The sequence below is a fragment of the Melospiza georgiana genome, chromosome Z (genome assembly GCF_028018845.1).
Source record: "Melospiza georgiana isolate bMelGeo1 chromosome Z, bMelGeo1.pri, whole genome shotgun sequence".
Classification (NCBI taxonomy): domain Eukaryota; kingdom Metazoa; phylum Chordata; class Aves; order Passeriformes; family Passerellidae; genus Melospiza; species Melospiza georgiana.
Genome location: NC_080465.1, coordinates 38,909,208 through 38,928,046, shown reverse-complemented (window position 1 = coordinate 38,928,046; position 18,839 = coordinate 38,909,208). Strand labels below are relative to the sequence as shown.

At 38.1% G+C, this 18,839-nt stretch overlaps 1 protein-coding gene across 1 annotated transcript in view; it reads right to left on the bottom strand.

Annotated features, from left to right (window-relative positions):
- GLIS3 (GLIS family zinc finger 3) overlaps positions 1–18,839 on the bottom strand; it is a 119,999-nt gene that overhangs the window by 15,382 nt on the left and 85,778 nt on the right. Inside the window, exons 5-6 of the mRNA XM_058043819.1 lie at positions 11,510–11,651; positions 2,074–2,233 (exon numbers count right to left, since the gene is read on the bottom strand). Coding sequence (XP_057899802.1) covers positions 2,074–2,233; positions 11,510–11,651 — 302 coding nt within the window. The remainder of the gene's footprint in view (positions 1–2,073; positions 2,234–11,509; positions 11,652–18,839) is intronic.

The window sequence follows — 18,839 nt, the reverse complement described above, 5'->3', positions numbered from 1 at the left end:
GCTCTACTTGTACCCCTAAATCCTGCAGTCCTCTCAACAATGAGGTTGAAATAAACAGGATGATTCACGCCTTTTGAAGACACTATCTCTGTCACTTTCTGTGCTGAAGGTTTTTTCACATTTTCACCGTTCTCATCACACCCATGAAGTGAAGTGATAGCCTATTTGCAAGGCCCCCAGGCAACTGTACTCTATTAGATTCAATACACAGATTCTGCCTTAGTTCTTCTTTCAAACATTTCCCCTAACTTCTGCCCTATGTATTGTAATCAAACCAACACTGCTGCAATACTTTTTTCCTTTTCTGAATTTAAATTGCCATTTGTCACACTACCTAAGTCAAGACAATGGAACATTTTTAAACCCAAAGCAGCTCCACATATGGGAGTTAGCACTTCAAGCCTTTTTAGAGAGGGTGTATAGACTCAACAAATGAAAAAGGAGTATACCATGGTAGCTTTTTATTATTGTGTAGAGTACTCTATTATCTTGATGTATGAAATGCATTCAATGAATTGAATGAAGGAAGTCTCACTCTAGGCACCTCTGCTATGGTTTTACAGCAGAAGAACCTCAGAAATGGGCTAATAAGATCATTGTCTTTTATAATTACATTTATAACTATAACAACTGTTAATGTGTCCCTGCCTATCACCTCATGCTCTGGCAATCATTGGGTATGGATGGACAGGCCTTGCATTGAAGAGAAAACTACACTGGGACAGAAGAGCCTCAGTGTCAGGCAAGAGAGCATGGACAGCCCCAGAGGTGAGCACAGAGGGCCAGAGCCAGCACAAGGGAAAAAGACCAGGATCATGGGGGCAGGAGTGGGGAGGAAGGGAGGAACAAGGCAGATGAGCTCCAGTGATCATGAGGCAGTAAGCTCCATCTCAGACTGATGCACAAAAACTTCCAGTGGCTCCAGAACTGGCTGAATTCACATGTGAAGTCTGAAATAAACATTTAGTTTCACCTGTAGTTAATTTCTTGACGCCACATATTCTTCTATCTTCCTGATACAAGTCAGAGTGAATATTGCTTTCATTGAAATAAATTATGCTCATTTACCAGTAATTGAAATCTAGTGAATGTTGTTTTCAGGTTTATAATTGGGGATTTTGTACTCTTCAAATTACTGTCATATCTGTCACTCAAGGAAATTAAATACTCTGAAATGCATTAGTGAAATACAGCAATTTATCACTTAGAGCACTGAAAAAGAAATTTTAAAAATAATGCTTAAGTATCCATGAGCAGATAGCAGTTTAGTATTTAGTGTGATGATGTTATCTTCCTGACTTTTCCACTAAAAAACATTTACTTAGGCCTGTTCAGACTTGTGATTTGGTACACTTCTGTTTCAACGAGCTATAGATTTCTATATTTATAGTACCATATACTATCTAAATCATTGGAAAGAGTGCTGAAAATAATTTAGGGAATGTCTAACGATGAAAATCAAGACACATCCAAGCAACTGATTTTTATGTCACTGAAAGATCTAAAATCATAGAATTTATCATACCTAACCAGCATATGTAAAAATATACATTAGTGTAACTGTCATAAAACAAATCCTGACTATAAATCAAACTCAAAACTAGTGAAATAAAAATTTGTTCATTATTTGTTGTTCTTCATAAAATGGCAATTAAAAAAATAAAGGCAAGGTCTTCCTTCAGAAATGCTTAGTATTGGGAGAATATTGACAGAATATGACTCTTCTCCCACAAGTAAACAGAAACATGAATCTCAGGGCCCCCATACTGTAAGGTATGGCTGTGGTCATCTGAAGTACAGCGTGCCAGCTGGTATCACTTTCCTTGCTTAAGCCCTTCACTGGGATCAAGAAGAGACTGGAGGAAGTTCCTGAAATGGAAATGGATAGAAAATCTACCTCTCAGACTGGAATAACATGGTCCACTTCACCTCTCCTCCTGACAAACCCCCATCCAGAGCAGTCGTTAGGCCAGGGCTGCCACCAGTGCCTACCAGCAATTGTATTTGCCCCCACCTTGGCAGCTCTGAAGACAGTCCAGCCTCAGGCTCAAGCTGGGAAGCACAGGCTCTTACCTCTCTGAGTCAGCAGCTGTGAGAAGAGGTACCTGGGGAGGGTGCAGAGGACTGTCCTGGATGTTTTGTCCTGGGGAAGAGTGGCTGCTGGGGTGGGACAAGGACACTGCCCCAGCTGCTGCTCCACTTTGATTTATCTGTGTGCTGGGGATCACAGCTGCTGAAAGTAGAAGAGAGAAATAATGCCCATCACGCAGGAAACAATGCTGATAACTGACCAAGCAACAACAATATTGATAAATGACCAAACACCAACATATAACCCCTCCTGTCGAGCTGTAGTGCCAGCTCTTAGCAACTAACGAAACTAAGGGTTTTCTGAAGTGTTGTTTTCACAAAGAGAAGAAGAACCACATGAAAATAAGTAAGTATTCTTTGTTGCTTCCAAATGACATTTCCATAAAACCAGGCATGAATGATCACAGCCATGTTCATTGTCTTGGAATTTTTTGTCTGAATAAGGCTGCAAATCTTCCATACTCTTCTACTGTAGAAGATGTGTCAATATTCCTAAGATCTGTATTTTTAGAACTAGTGAACAGAAAGAATAGTTTCATAAAATGTGAAATGCTTTCTACATTTTTCCCTCATCTGTAAAAATTACAAATTTCTTGAAGAGCATTATTACTATCATTGGCCCAGACTCCTCAGTAATACATACAAAAAATTTTAAACCATCTTTAAAAGCTTAATAATTTTTTATGTGTTTTCTCTTGGATTTTTTTCTAATAAGGAAAGTTTCCTGCCTGTTTCCTTACTGAATAAACAAAAAGCAATATAGGACTTTGTTGAAATGTCCTAATTAGTTGATCCCAAATCCTATAACTTTATTTTCTGGTCACCCCTTAAAAAAAAAAAAAAGTTTAAATCAGACAAATATAAATCTTTGTATCTCTGAAAATCCTATTACACAGCTATTTCTACTGACATTTGTGTCAAGTAGCTTATGCTGATGTTGACTGGCAGACAAATGCATGCTCCTAAATATTTTATAAACCCAAGAATGAATTAGATAGTCTGTCTAAAAGATAAAAATTACTTCTCCTGTTTGTCTGTCTCTTAAAAAAAAAAGGTATTGTTCAGGCCTAGTTACAGAGTGAAATTCTACCTATAAAATTTACATTATGCTAGTGAATATGTTGGAGCTAATGATTTGAGTTTCTTGATAAAATCCTCGAGTTTAAACCAGTTCCCCAGGGGGCATTGTCACTAGTAAAACATCTTTCTAGGCTGAAATATGTCCATGGATGCCGCAATCCTAGCAGAAGAAACACTGCATTAGAGGGAGTCTCACCACAGATCACTCTTCAAGGAAATGATTTCACAGGTCATAATTTTTCACACACAAGTGTGAATTCTGCTACAGAAGATCAAAAAGGTGAAAATTCACCTTGTCTCCCAAAGCCTCAGCCTGTTCTTGGAAAGACTCTATTGATCCTTACAAGCCCACCTTTGTGACACACTGGATAGTCACCAAGCTAAGACAGAGTAAAAAAAATGCTCAGGAGTCTAATTATGCTGTAGCCCCATTAAGGAGCAGCCCTGGACATTTTTCAGCTGCTGGAAATGTCACACAGTGCAAGATGACAGACAGGAAACCACTCTGTGAATAAAAGCATCCAATACAGATGCTGTAGAGGTAATGTCAAAGATATGGGGAAGTTGACATTGGTGGTCAAAGGTGGAGGAGTGGAGGCTGACCTTGGTGCCAGGCTCTGCTCTTTGCTAACTTGTTTGTGGACCAGAGCCTCCTAATAACAACTCAAGTGATGACAGACATCTGACAGCAGAAGACATCCCAAACCTTAAAGAGGAACACAGGAGGCAGGTCCTGCAGGAAGATGAGACATCACTTAAAACAGCAGAGTAATTTGCAAAGAAGAAGTTGAGGACATTTTCTTAGTAAGACAGGGGAATTTTTTTTTCCCAGTTTGCTCATGTACCCCAAGAGTTATGCTTTCCATGTCTGTGTCTCAGCGTAGCATCAGGACAAGTGCAGAAGATAAAAACAAAGGAATGAACTTTTGTAATTCTTATTTTATCTTTCATGCAGCACAGAAGAAAATACTGAAAAATAACCAAGCACACATTCTGACAGCAAAGGAACAGAGAATATTTAATGAATCAGGACGCTGCTAAGGAAAGCCTCGATTGTCTAAATGAAAATAAACTGTTTAAATTATTCCTTGGCAAAATAGGGTAACTTGCCTTTTACCATGACAAAAACTAACAAAGCTGTGTAAAACTATACAATGGCTTAGTTTACTGTAATCTTTGCATTTAAAATTAACCTCTTCAGGATCAGGAGTAAAAAGGTTGGATTCTGACCACATGTTCAGCACACAGTAGCAAAAGTTGTTCGTCTTGACGTAGCTGTTCTCTTCCACAGCCATCATTAGCATTCCATGCAAGTATTTTGTAAGCCATGCTTGCATATTTTCTAGCTGGTTCAGGCTGAGTTTCAAGTGAGTTACTTGCTCAAAGCGTTGCCAGTAAATACCTTCCCAATGTCTTTTCAGTCCATTAAATACCTGATTTAGATGGTGTGAAACTGAGCAAAGCATGGGTTTAGGAGAGGTAGGTCATGTTTGACCAATGTGGTCTCTTTTTGTGACCAAGTGACCCACCTGATGGATGCAGGAAAGGCTGTGGATGTTCTCTGTTTGGACTTCAGCAGGGCCTTTGGCACTGTCTCCCACAGCACACTCCTGGAAAAGCTGGCAGCCCACGGCTTGGACAGGAGCACTCTGTGCTGGGCTCAGAACTGGCTGGGTGGCCGGGCCCACAGGGTGGAGGGGAACGGTGCCACATCCAGCTGGGGCCAGTCAGCAGTGGTGTCCTCAGGGGTCTGTGCTGGGCCAGCTCTGTTCAAGATCTTCACTGATGACATGGATGAGGGGATTGAGTCCTTCATTAGTAAGTTTGCAGATGACACTAAGCTGGGATCATGTGTCGATCTGTTGGAGGGTAGGAGGGCTCTGCAGAGAGACCTGGAATGGTTGGATGGATGGGCAGAGTCCAATAGGATGGAGATTAATAAATCCAAGTGCTGAGTCCTGCATTTTGGCCACAATAACCCCCTGCAGTGTTACAGGCTGGGGACGGTGTGGCTGGAAAGGGACCTGGGGGCACTGGTGACAGCCGACTGGACATGAGCCAGCAGTGTGCCCTGGGGGCCAAGAAGGCCAAAGGCATCCTGGCCTGTGTCAGGAACAGTGTGGCCAGCAGGAGCAGGGAGGTCATTCTGCCCTGTACTCAGCACTGGTGAGGCCACACCTCGAGTGCTGTGTCCAGCTCTGGGCCCTCAGTTTGGGAAGGACCTTGAGACGCTTGAGCACATCCAGAGGAGGCAACGAGGCTGGAGAGGGGCTGGGAACACAAACCCTGTGAGGAACGGCTGAGGGAGCTGGGGGTGTCCAGCCTGGAGAACAGGAGACTCAGAGGTGCCCTTATCACTCTCTACAACTCCCTGAAAGGTGGCTGCAGTCAGGGGGGCCTGGTCTCTTTCTCCAGGGAACAACTGACAGAACCAGAGGTCACAGTCTCAAGTCAAGGGAAATACAGGTTGGATATTAGGGAAAAGTGTTTTACAGAAAGAGTGATAAAGTTCTGGAATGGCCTGCCCATGGAGGTGGTGGAGTCACCATCCCTGGATGTCTTTAAGAAAGGACTGGATGTGGCACTCAATGCCATGGTTTAGTTGAGGTGTTAGAGCATGGGTTGGACTTGATCTTGAAGGTCTCTTCCAACCTAAGGATTCTGTGACTCTGTGAAATTTTCATGACAACCAGTATGCTCAAGTGTAGTACCACCATATAGGTCCACACACAAAGATGTAGAATTAAATGCTAGTTTTAAGTGGGTTGTAAACAAATGGAGAAGAGGTTTAGATTAGATGTCAGGAAGAAATTCTTTACTGTGAGGGTGGTGAGACGCTGGATAAAGTTGCCTGGAGAAGCTGTGGATGCCGCATCTCTGGAAGGGTTCAAGACCAGGCTGGATGGATCGTTGAGAAACCTGGTAAAGTGGAAGGTGCCCCTGCCTATGGCAGGGGATTGGAACTAGATGACCTTTAAGAATTCTTCCATTGCAAACCATTCTGTGATTCTATGATTATGTAACAAAAGGGTTGCTACAAGAAGTCTTATCAATTCAGGATAAACTAAAACTTTTAAAGAAATTTTATACATATTCAGATATTTTGAAAAAAACCCAGAAAACCTCAATAAAATCCAAAGAATCATGAGTGCTGTTCCTCTGCATCCCTTAAAAAATCCAAGCTACAACATTATTTACAAGATGATTACAGCTTAGTCGCAACTTAGTCCCGCCTGTGAACATCAGATTGTGAACCTCAGCTAGGACAAAGTTTCAGCCAAAAGGAGGAAGGAGTCATGTTTTCTTTCCTGGAGCCTCATCACATATCCATTTATCAGTACATAAGAATTTTCCATGAGAATATTTCTGCAAACAGTTCTCTATGAGAAGCTAAATTCACATGTACCCTCACAATGCATAGGAACAATTTAGGTGGTTGCAAGAGAAAAGGATGATCCTGAATAAGGTTTCTTTAAGAAAAGAAAGCCAAAAAGTAGTGTTGAAAGTGTCACAGAATCTAAGGTAAAAAAAAAGTTATTTTTCAATGGAGTCAGAAACCTGTAATTTCATGGAACATATTTAAATGCAGAAATTAGAAAATTATCAAAAATGCTCTAATTGAAGAGCATCTTGGGCTTACTACCAGCACTCTTAAAAACAATTTCTGCCACCAAAAGATCTCTCTTCTAATTATTGAATGAATTTGGAGTAGGGCTGAGAGTTTTTACTATGTAGAGTAAGACAGTGTGAAGGTTTAATTTTGTAGCTCAGTTAGCTACATTTGCAAGGTTGCTTTATTTTTAATTACTAAATATAGCCTTCTATTTCTGTAAGGAATATTTATGAGGTCTTTGAAAACAACTGATTTACTATTGCACAGAAGGAAATATATGAAATATTTTTTGCACTTGTAAGCATCACCTGCATATATTCCCCTCTTTCTCTTTCCCTAGGAAGTCCACCAGATTTTGTAGCCAGGAATATGTGGATATGTGCTGTATTGAGTTGTAAGTGGTAAGCCCAGCAAATGAAAAACCTATTTTCTGTTTTACCTTTATCCTCAGCTCATCTGTAAACCTGAAGTCTCCAGAGAACATGAAACTCAAGAAGCCATCATGCATTAAGAAGTACAGTAGAAGTAAAAATTGCATTTTCAAGATAATAAGTTTGTCTCCAAAGTTGACCTGTCACATGGACCACCTGCACTGATGGCCTTTCTATGACTTTTCAGGTGTTTTACAGGCAGATCATAGATACTGGAAAACATTAAAGTACTGAAGAAATAAAGCAGGGTCTGGACCAGTATTTTAAGCCATTCCTGAAATGGCATCTCTAGATCACATCCCTGCCTTTCATTTTCTTCTCTTTTAGTGGATTACAGTTTCTGAAGTTCAGTCTCATCATGATGAATGGAACCACAAATGGTGCAAGTGGGCATGTTGCCCACAATGTTTGTAGCAGTCCATTGGTAAATGTTCTTAAAAATGCGAACCCAAACATTACATCAATTTTTGGAGAACCATGAAGTTGTCTCAAAATAGAAATTATAAACTCATAAGTAAAACTGGTAAATAAAAGGGCAAGTTTGAGCGGAAGCAAACTATCCTCCTTAAATTAAGATAATATTATTAACACATTTTTGCCCCCTGTAATGTGTGTATGGTTCTACCTATGACTACATCACACTAAGCAGGAGCTCTAGACATGTATGCAATACTTAAATTCAGCCTAAAAGGTGAAAACAGAGATCCTCTTCATTATTGGTAGTCCTACATTACTGCTCCTTTTGCATCCATTCCCTACACATCAAACACAATTCTGTTTTTCACAGCAAGGGCCATTCACATGTCAGTTTTTCCTTCCCATTCTTGTTTTTTCTAACAGGAATGAGCTGTAACTATTTTCCAAGCCTATCACCCTTAAAAAACTATTTTTAAAGAAAAGAACAGACTACTTTTTAAAAAAGAAAACTAGGTTGCTTTTTTTCAGACACCTCTTAGGGACTCACTAGGACAATTTCTTTAAAATGATTCTTTCATTAATTAACAATTTCATTTATCTATTCCTGTATGTGTGCTTAACCTCTTGTTGTACCTTCCTACTTTCCTATTGTTACCTTATATACAAATTCCTGGGGGATTGGAATTTTTTCATATTATGTGCACAGAGCACCCACCTTAGCACAGTTTTAGCAGGGGAAAAAACCAAAGAAAAGTGTTACTCAAGCAAAACACAGAAAGTCATACACATAGAAGTAGTTAGGTCAAAGTTTAACAATATAGTGTAAGACATTATTTAAAAAATATTTAGTATTCAAATAAGTTCTGTAACTTTACTGATACAATTTTTAAATTCCAACTTGCAAAGAAAATTATGCAGTTGACAAGCTCTAGAAAGATCCTTTGCTAACTCTGGAGCAGAACTTAGTGTGATATTCAGTAACTGCTTATAAATGAATTACACATTCTGGCTTATGCACAGATATGAAATGGTCAAGTTTTATCCAAACAGCACAGTAAAAAGATGGGGTTTTTTTCTGCTGCATTATTTATGACTCTTCTGGGTTTAGTGGTTCTGATTGCTCTATACAAAGTAAGTTCATATTGTTTCACAGCAGGAAAAATCATCATCCCCATGTTATTATGAGTGCATTGCTCTCACCTTCATTCTGTGAACCGAGTAAACCAAAATGCCTAGGTATTGTTCAAAATTTAAACCTAGATACTATCACAATGCTTAGCCCTTAGTCTGTTTGCTTTAGACCCATAAATGTAATTTTGTGTTAGATTTAAGCAAAGAGGTTGTAATGCTACCTCACTGTATTAATAAGATAATAGTCAGTTTGGATTTCTTCTATGAAGTTATAAAGATAAGAAAAAGCTCTTTTGAAGACTTAACTCCAACTAATAGATCTGTAATCAAAAAGGTTATTGTTGCATTTCATCTAAATGTGTCTATGTCTATAGATTCTGTATTTTATCAGTAGTGAGAAACTACACAGTGGTCTCTACAGGTGTTCTACTATGTAAGTGAAAATGGACTTTTATCTAAACATGTACTTCTAGCATTTCTTGCCTATTTCTAATAGTTTGCTTTCAAACACTTATTCTGTAGAATTCTTCTACAAGAAAAAAAACTTTAAATGTGCACCAATAAATGTGCTTTAAATGTGCATCAATAGTAAGTGAAATGACGTTCAAGTAAGAAAAGTTTGATTGGACACGACTGGAAGTATGAAAATCTACTCCTCCTTCTACTTCAAAAGTAGCACAGAGACATTTCAGCCAATGTGCTGTCTCAAACAGTACCCAGTAAAAATAATGTGTTTAACATTTCCGAAGTCTCAAAGCTGTATTTACAAGAAAAAAAAAAAAAAAAATTGTTTGAAGTGAGTTTTGAAGGGTAGCTTCTCTGAGACAAGACATTTAGGTTTTTGTGTATTTTATGTTTCTCTCAATTGGACATGAATAATTTTCATGTTGGCATTTCAATACAATAATTTCCTGCCTGTCAGATTTATCTCATTTGTTCACATAGTCTATCACCCTGCAGCATCCTTGATGAGTCGTTAATGAAACAATTTAATTCAACTGGATCAAGTAGTTGTCAAAATGGAGTGACACGGACTGCTCTATGCCTGACATAGCACCCTCTAACTGATGTGAAACAACACAAGTGACTAGAACTACAAGAACTTTGCCAAATGATAGATAGGTGGGAGACATGTAAGAGAAAGCAGATTATTATTTACACAGAAATTAATGCTGATAAGAGTATGTTGATTAATTAGCATAAAAATTAAATTACCATAAAAATTGCTATACAATAGGAAGTATTGTAAAGAAAGAAACTACCCAGCTTTTCATGGGCAGCAGCTTGTTCAAGCCACTGTCAGCCTGTGCTTGGACTGACCCAGCAGACAGAGCTGGACAATTAAGCATAGCCTGGAAGCTAGGGAGGAGTGCCCAACAGATTGCTGTGGCCACCTCCTGTGAGAATATCCTCAGTTTCTGAAATCTGACACACTGTCCCATCCCAGCTTCCATTCTGTCTAGGAACATGAAAGGAAAAGGAAAAGCTGAGTCTTTGTTATCTCTCAGTTTTGCATGTTACACTTGGTAAAACCATAAATAATTTAAAAAAATCTCAACATTCCTCACTATCCAACTCCCTTTCAATGCACAATGTAAAATAAACAACTATAACCAATTACATGTTCCCAGAGTTTCTCTGGCCAAAGTCACATTTTTAAAATCTGAAATTTACCTTTTCTATCGCATAGTAAATGTCACACTCAGTCTGTACACTCAGACTAAGGCATTTAAAAGTTAACAGCATACAAGTAATACCAACTACCTAAAAACTAGAATACAATCAATCACAGGTTTAAATGTCCTGAATTTTGTCACATACACCTACATCATCACTAACTATTGTGTGACTCACAGCAGCCTTGACAAAAGCATGAAATAGAATTGCTAGTTTTACAAACCTCTCAGCAAAATAAAACCACGTATTGAAGTGGCCACTTCATATAATGTCATTTTCATCACTGCAGATAACATAAATGAAGCCGATTAATTCACTTCCTACATCTGGTTCTCTCTTGATCTTAAAAGTTGAAGTGATAAAAGATGTAATGCATTTTGCCTGAAAGTTAAAAACAGAGGCCCTCACAACTACTAAAATATTGCATTAAAAATGTTAACATCCTGCCCATTGCCCTCTTGAGCTTTAAGATTTATTATCACTCATAACTTACTGATAGTTTCAAATTTTTTTGAAATTACAAAAAAATTGTACATGTAGGCAGGTATGACAAAGGTATTTTAGTAGGAAAATCTCAGATATTTAACTGAAATAATACAATAGGATTATACATACATTCATGGTGTAAATGCGTTTATTGTCTATTCACCGTCAATTGTATATTTATACTCATAATGCAGCATTTCAGTTTCTTAATGTAGATCAATTGAAAAACTGATATGTGATCCATGAATAAGGCAGAGTAAAAATACTGTGATTTTAAATTAAAATATGTATTCAAGATGTCTACTAGGAATGGTAGAAGCAAATTGGTTGCAGAATCAAATGCCCATAGAACAAAAATATCCATCTATGTTGTATTAGGTCTTTTAATGAGTATAATATGATTTGTTTTCCTTCCCTCTGAAAAACATAAAAACATGTTCAAAATCTTTTTTTATATTGCTTTATACATTCTATCCTTCTTATGAGATAGATATGCATTTCAGAGTACATTCTACTCTACAAAGTGATCCCTAATACTAAGTGAGGAATAATACAGCAGCTTTTTATCTGTCTTATTTTATACCTGGGTAAATATCACAAGCAGACCCTGGGGAGTGTCCCATGGTATTATCTACAGCATCCTGTGGTGACAGGACTGGCCGGAGGGGCTGGATTGCAAGGCAGTCATTCAGGATGTCCTGGCCAATCTCTGAGCTTGATCGCAACTGAAAAACAAGAGATAAAAAAGGAGAAATTATAACAAAAGATGGACATAGACAAAAGAAAGGAAATAATCACAAAAATCTTAAGACAGTGAAAAATTAAAATGAAGAAATGTTGAGGTTAGAGAAAGAAATGGAGCACAATCAGAAACCTTCCCTTTTAAATCATCATTAATACCATCCTTTCAATGTAGCAGGCTCTTTTTGAACCTGAGGAAGAAAACACTTCCAGATGCTTAACAAGACTACACTTAGGACAAGCACTACTTGCAGGATCTTGGACAGAAGGACTTCAGTGCTCTTTTGTCATAGACTGCAAAAGAGAGGAGTGGCCTAGATAATGGCTATTGAAGATTTATCAAATGTCTGCCATGCTTGTGCCAGCAGAGGGGTACTATAATGGATACAAATATTTCCATGCTGGTTTAATGCCCTGAACTGCCTCACCATAGGACCAGAAGAGCAGAGGTGCTCATAACACTGGAAATGAGTGACTGGGAGCAACCACTTAGGAGAGGTAATATACAGGCAGGTGGAAATAGGACCACTTCAATATGGACTAAAGCTCCCTTGAGACACCACTCTTAAACAGACTAGGACTGTATTTGTTTCACATTACTGCAGAACTGAGAGTGCTCTGTCATGGCTGCAGCACCGTAACAAGGATGGTGTGGCCCTAACGCCAAACTGCACCCTGAGGTTTAGGACAGATTATGGATGCTGCTGCAGGCTGCTGGGACTGAGGCCTGTCCTGATCTGCTGCCTGATGTTAATGTTATATATATAAAAAAATTGTCTGTTCCTTTAAGTAATTTTGTTTCCATTTAAAAGCCTGGAAAATGAAGGTCTGTGCTTACAAGCATGTGGGCTACTGCAGTGGCTGAGAAGCCCTGTCATGTCATCCAGGTTCGTGCAACATGATGGAAAGAACCCTGACCTAGTGCACTTGGATGAGCTGCACTTTCCCAAGAAGAAAATCTCACAGAGGACACTGACGCTTCTCCTCCCTTGTTTGGTGCCATGCGGGGTGAGCAGGTAACAGTTAACTAGAAGATAGCCTAGCACCTCTAAACAACTCCTAAGGGGAGGAAGAGGAACCAAAAGACAAATTTCTGCACATATTACACTCAGGAATTAATCACAGAACAGTTTTCATTTGAAGGAACCAAGTCCCCGCGCCCCTGCCACAGGCAGAGGCACCTTCAACTAGATCAGGCTGTTCAGAGCACCATCCAACCTTGCCTTGAACACCCCAGGGATGGGCAAATGAAGAAAGAAAAGTAAGAGGAAATGATTCTTAATGCAACTCTAAAAGACCCATTGCCACAAGACGACCCTTGTGACACAAAATGCTGATAAACACTCAAATTACTTTTGGTAATATGCACTACTGTAAAAACATGGCAACTGAGTGAAGAGTTGGCCTTGCACCCCCTAAACACCCGACCCTGTAGCTGGAGATACTACATAGCCTGTGATACCTATGCACACACTCTGCGTGCTGGAGATTTCTTCTCTTAAAAACTTAACCCGCTGTTATTAAGCCCAGAGGTACACTACCTCTGTGAGGTATATTTGCTCTTCTAAAACTGTAGGAAGGGGGAGAATGGATGGGGAAGAGGCAGAAGGGAAGAAATACCCTGACAAATTATTTTTTTTGTTATCCACATTTACAATCTGTTGTAAGCAGAAACATTTCTCTCACTTTGGTACATGTCATTTTCTGCTGTTATCCAGTAATTGTGCTAGGTTTCCTGCTATCACTAGTAATATGGCTTTTTCATGAAACTCAGTGCTTGTGAAATTAAATGTCAAATATATCCTCCATCAAATCCTTACACTACATTATCAATAAGCCTTATGTGAATTTAAATTTCTATGGAATCTAAAGTTAATATAATATGAAAAATCTGACTTCTATAAAAGAATTAGGATTCTATCATACAGAATACACAACCACAGAAGATGTCTGTGTGAAGTTGTCTGAATTATTTTAAGAAACAGATAAATTTTCTATATCAGATGGCACTCATGGATAAAAAAGTGAGAAAAACAAGAAAATGAGAGTTAAGTATTTCCACATTAGCTACAAGAAATAAGTAATTATTTTAAAATAAAATATGCAACCAACTATTTTACAGATTTTTCTAATTTGCACTGTTCAGGAATCTTGCATTTGCATATCCTTTGATATTTAGAACAAATCTATCATGACAATCTGTGCTGGCATAAATTTTCTGGCTTTTCAAGACTTATAAAAATGAAGAAAAAAATGAAGAAAACCTAGGATCATCAACAGAACACCAAAAATAGAGAAAGAAACACTGTGAGACAGCTGTGATCTGATTTCTGAGGATAGTTCGCATTTCATGAATTGCCTATAGTTGCTTAGTATTTTCAATCACAAGCTCTAGAAATACAATCACAAGTCAGAAAAGGGCATAATCCAACACACTCTATATCAGTCAAATATTTTTACATATTTCACAGAAAAGTTCTTAATTTTTTTAAACTTAATCAATATTTTTAACTGAAAGCAATGTCTTGCATTGTGACCAATGCAGGGAAATTTGGGCTATCCTTCTTCTTTAGTACATCGAGAAACAGAACGAACAATGAAAAGACTAATTATCTTAAAACCAAGTAAAAACCACAAACCATTCACTGCAACTGTAAAACCTTTTTTTCAGTTGAAAAAGCTAAAAAGGAGAAATAATAATTGACCAGCTATAACTGCTGCCATGCATTTCTTGCTCTGTTCTAACAACACTGCATTTCTTTTCCAGCCTGGACTGCAGACTTACCATCCAAGTGTGTAAAAGGAAGCTGACATTCTCTTTGACGTCTATATGAGTGGTATCCCAGCACAGATTTCCCACCACTGTGACAGAAATACGTCACTTCCCCATGACCATTTTGCTTCTTTCATGATCACTCAGCTGAGCTCCAGTACAATCATGCTGGGACTGAAAACTTGGCAATCTGTTTTTAAGAGCTGTATGGCCATGGAGTTATCTCACTGACTGGGGAAATCAATAACTGACAAGTCTGACATGGTGAGCACAGCCACCTTCCATGTGCTGGAATGTAACCTAAATTTATGGCTGACCAAATGCAAGTTAAAAATCAGTTGCATTACTCACCTAAAACTCCCCTGTATTTGATATTTGGTCCAAACAATAGTTTTTGAATTTAATAGCTCAATTTTATGGTAAGAATTGTGAAGTTTTGTATTTGGAAGTACAGAAGCACTTCCATTATCACAATGTGGCAGTTTTTTCTAATATATAAAACAAACAATATTTCAGTCATGGTTTACAACTGTTTTATGTATGTGAAAATCAGCTAATGTTTACTGCCTTTCAGAACAATGGATGGAAATTCTACTCCTGCACATTTTGCATATGAATAAGTAATTACCCAAATTAAATGAAACCAGCAGAAATAATTAGAAGAGTGTAAGACTTATTCCTCAGTTTTCAATTTCATTACATTTGAGTTCAAAAGCAGAGGCATGCTGTTGATTTGATGCATGACTTAATCCCAGAGAAAATGTCTCCTTACAAGAAAAGATAATTTTAAAAAAATTTCTCTCACTAATGTGTGTTTCATCTGAGATCTGCATGTTTATTTTTGACCTGACTAGTTTCTTCAGCATTGCTCCTGTATAAGAGAAGTCAGACACCATCAAGGAGAACATACAATAGGTGTGTTTATGAATACACTTCATAAGAAAAGAAGCAGTATAGCTTGAGAAATCCTAAACCACACAAAGCAGTTCAGTAATTTCAAAACCTGCCTGTACGTATTCAGATTAACTCAATTAATTCTTCAGTAAAGTCTAGACAGTGTCAGTCATTCAAACATGCCAGTTATCTCATCAAACCATAACATTTTAGATCTTGCTTACATAAACATGTGCTTAATATACATGCATGCTGTGCACCGAGTAAAGTATTTACATACGTGAGACATTAGTTATAGTATATTTATTTTCATGCAGGTTAGATGTGTGTCTGCCATGTCTAAAACTAGCAAAAAACCCCTAACTAATGGTATGTTTCATTGACAAGAATTTTTTACACTAACTGTAATTGTTCCATAGATCTGTTTTTGTTTTGTGTATAAAGACAAGGAGGAATTTCTGCTATTCACATAGTCTGTATTAAGTTTACTAATGTCAAGTTCAAAGTAGGTGGTTTTTACTCATTTTCATTGCCTGTAATTTAAGCTGTCATTGCGAGAGCAAAGCACGATCTGTCTACACAGGGCCACATTGTACTAACTTTTCTGTAGGAGTACCTGTAACTTAATATTTACTTGTACAGTTAGAGTAAAATTATGTCCTGCTAGTATCATGACATTGAGAGTACACAGATGTCACCACCAAAAAATTTTAAATTTATGAAGCGATGCTGTGAGACAGTATTTACTCATATTATGGTTTTTCTTGCTGGATACAGATCATCCATTTACTCACAAAGATCAGCTTCAAGGTCGAGCACTTTCTTGCACAGTACTAAACCCTTCTGACAACAGATGACACAGAATCAATAAAAATTGTCTTAATTCTTGCCTCTGCAGGCTACAGACATCTTTGAGCAATGAAGCAATGCAGACAGAAGGGATTTCTCTGCACCCTTTGTTTTCAGGGAGTCATCTGCGCAAGACTTCTAAAGAGAAATGTTCTGCTAATTGTCTACCACAGCTTTCAGATATGCATCTCTGTGTGTGTGTGTGTGCTACTTTTCCCTGTCTTTAGATCCCATTTCAATTAAACACTTGGCCAGAAAAAACAATAAAAATCAAGCTCAACTAGCCCACCTGCACAGTAGTGATGTTAGGTTCTATGCAAGAAATAGTTACTTTTGCTACTCTCAAAGTTTTACTACATTGAACATTTGAGTTCAATATAAAAATGGTTTCCATCTTCATGTTCTAGCATAGATCAGGAAAACACATCAAAAATGTTTTTCAGTGTCTTGCATTAAAAATCAAAAAGACCTGGAACCTACACAATTAGGTAACCTTGGCAAATTTCAAGTCAAGAAGAAATTCTGATTTTAAAGCAATATTATAAGAGGAAAACACTGTTGCATTAAGATTGATAACATTAAAATGAATTCTACTTTTATTATATATAGAAAAGAGAATTTTCTTTTGATTGGTATTATTCTAATCTGAGGAATATTTTGCATTAAATCATTACTAAAACAATACAGACTACCAAGATGATCACTTTAAGGGAAAAATTGCAGCTGGGACAGATCTGAATGGAAACTTCTAACTAAAGAAAAACCCTGAAAATCTTACTTTAAAAAAGGGAAGTACAGTTAGAGGGAGTGCAGTGGCCTTTTATCTAAAATACACAAACAAGCCACAGTCCAGTTGAAAATTGAAAAGCAGTCATACATACATGTTTGAACACATACACACACACACACAAACACACACACATATATTACCTCTCTTCCTATCCCACATCAAGTTGTATCAAATCTGAAATGTTATACAAATTATACCTATGGCCCTTTTTATTTCATCCTCTTCTTCAGGCAGTTCTAAGAGGCTTGTACCTGATTTTATACGTGAACATCAGTCTAATACCTGACCAGTTCAATTCAAAAAGCAGGAAAAACCTACTGTTTCGTGCCAGGCTGATTTGGGGATATAGCTATTATAGGATATTGCTAAGCATCCGTTCTTCCAAGCAAATGCAGCCTGACAAAGAAAACACTTCTACTGCAGAATTATTTGCTTTCTCGTTCTAAAAATACACCTGTTTGGCAAATTTTCACTTCATGAGAGGAAAAATGTGTAAAATAAACACATACTTATCCACCAGGTGCTTCATTTAGCACAAACATATTTTTCTCCTTATCACAGATTACTGAAAATTGCCATGGTAATCTGTAGATTAATAATGTCAACAATTGTTTATACAGAAATAGGTTTTCAGATTTTATTTGTAATTTTTTTTCTTGAACTGCAGCATCCTGTACATAACACTGGCCTTCACTTTAAATATTTAATTCTGTATTTATCTCCACTAAATGCATGCATGACTCTCTTCAAAATAATCTCTTGAAGAGAGTCTAGGACTAGAACTGAAAAGCTCTACTACTCTACTATCAAGAGGTCAAAATCATTAGCCTTCAGCCATATGACTTCTACTTTTGCCAAGATTCTTCAAGGCATCCCTGTACATTTTCATTGTCTGTGAATTGTCTGTTTAGCGTGCTGCATGGCATGATACCAGCCAGAAGGGAATTTGCTAACATGGTTTTGACTATTAGAGAGGAGGCACACTTCAGTGCAGTGTGCTGGTCACTCAGGGGATCCTTCCTCCAGCTGAGTGTCCTGAGCATCACGTAAACAGAGTGTTTATTGTACACACCAATCACACATTCTTCAGCTATCCCCACTGGCTAGATGTTTATGCATTACTTTATTTTACACAGCTGTACCCCTTATCAGAAGTCCTTATAGGTTCTCTGGGACCTTCTTTGACAGTTTTCAGTGTAGCATGTCCTTTTCATGTGGCTCGACCCTCTTTTTCGTGTAAGGGCAATATCGTTGTTTTGCATAACTTCTGCTTCGTCAGCAGAGCTCAGTGGCATCCTGATTGCATTTTGTGTGGCTTCTGTTTGCCTAAATTACATCCTTCATCTATTTCTCCAAGGTTATGTTGTTCTATTCTCCTTATCAGAGTAAAATGCTGCTCTGTTCTGCTGTCTTTATCAGGCAAGAAAATGATGTGAAGTGCTAGCACTGCTAACTTTCTGAGTTTCTACTGTCTCTGATTTACTGTGGGGCACTTCTGTGTCAGGTTGGGTTTTTTGCTGCTGTTAAAGCCATAATTCAGCCCTCCCCAAATGGGCGCTGCAAGTGAGGCCAATATATGGCTGCTTCAGGAGCAGTACTGAGGACTCCAGAATCAGCACCTGCCAATGCAGCTGCCCAAATCCAGATCCAGCAGTGTGAAATCAGAGAGATTTCACCCTGGAACAGGAACCCTCGTTGAAGACAGTAGTAAAGACTTGGAGGGTATATATGCTGGAATCAGGGTGCTGAACTGCAACCTCCTAGGTATCTGTGCACAGTTTAAATCTTGCTTGCTCAGACCCTGGTGTTGCTAAGGAGCATAATGAACAGGACAGTGCATTCAAAGCCCAGACTGAAGTTTGATAG